Raw genomic sequence first — 1,235 nt, 5'->3', positions numbered from 1 at the left:
CCTACAACATCCACCAACCCCCTTCACCTACCCTGCTCCTCCGCTTGCAAACGTCCGATTCCAAACACCACCAGCTTAGTGCTGGCACACGCTGCAATCGCCCAACGTACCGCAAACCACTGGTGTGTATAGACAGGCCACAAAAGCCGCCGTGCGCACCGTCTGTGTAGCGCCACATCGACCACAACCTGCACACCGTCGGCACAACATCTCGCTGATTCCGCTAACGTCCGTCCGGACGTTCATGGGCCTGACGGATAGAATCTGCTCTAGGGAAGCGCGCAGCGCAAACATCGGTGCTGTGTGTACAGACCGGCCGCAGCAGACCACGCCACCCACATGCTGGGATACACCGAATCTGCTGCCACACACCACGCACCGTCAACGCACATTGTCCTCCTCACTACACATCTCCGCGCCTCTACCCAGCAAGGCCAATAGTCACCGCTGCTCCAAAATGCTGACGTAACGCAACCACGGAAGTGCATATACAGGCCAGAGGGCCGCCGCGCGCACCTTCTGCGAAACACCACATTCCCTGCCACGCACAATACACCCTAAACGGACACTGACGTTCGCCTTCCCGACGCACGTCTGTTTACGTAACGGCCGCAACGCCATATGTTTGCCCAGGTGGCAAGCATATCTCAAACTGCCGGTGCGGCCAGACAGGCCGCACCACAAAACACGACAAATTTCTTTCTACCCAGCATCTCCTAATGCGTACCGTGCACTGTGGGCGCGATTTGCGGTTCCGTGTGCAAATGCCCACTTCCATAACTGGTGAACGCCGTTCTGACATCTGCTCCAAAATACCAACCTACTGCAAACCGCAGCGGCGTCTAGACAGGTGACATAGTCCGCCATAAGCGCCTCCTGTTAACGCAACATTCCCTACGACACCTACCAACCCCCCTCACCGACCGAGCTCCTCAGCATGGAAACGTCCGATTCCAAACACCACCAGCGTAGTGCTGGCATACGCTGCAATCGCCCAACGTACCGCAAACCACTGGTGTGTATAGACAGGCCACAGAAGCCACCGTGGGCACCGTCTGTGTAGCGCCACATCGACGACATGCTACACACCATCCGCACAACATCGCGCTCATTCCACTAACGTCCGTCCGCACGTTCATGGGCCTGGCGGATAGAAATTGCTCTAAGGCAACGGCGCAGCCCAAACACCGGTGCTGTGTGTACAGACCGGCCGCAGCAGACCACGCCACCCATAT

At 57.7% G+C, this 1,235-nt stretch overlaps 1 protein-coding gene across 1 annotated transcript in view; it reads right to left on the bottom strand.

Annotated features, from left to right (window-relative positions):
* Window positions 1-441: 441 nt before the first annotated feature.
* Window positions 442-1,235, bottom strand: part of EMH_0041480 (uncharacterized protein) — a gene marked incomplete at both ends in the record, with an annotated part of 1,942 nt that continues 1,148 nt past the window's right edge. Inside the window, 3 exons of the mRNA XM_013495630.1 lie at window positions 442-538; window positions 728-802; window positions 921-984. Coding sequence (XP_013351084.1) covers window positions 442-538; window positions 728-802; window positions 921-984 — 236 coding nt within the window. The remainder of the gene's footprint in view (window positions 539-727; window positions 803-920; window positions 985-1,235) is intronic.

This window comes from Eimeria mitis, genomic scaffold, assembly GCF_000499745.2.
Source record: "Eimeria mitis Houghton genomic scaffold, Emh_scaff1671, whole genome shotgun sequence".
In the NCBI taxonomy this organism is placed as follows: Eukaryota; Apicomplexa; class Conoidasida; order Eucoccidiorida; family Eimeriidae; genus Eimeria; species Eimeria mitis.
This window is presented reverse-complemented; position numbering and strand designations above follow the sequence as displayed.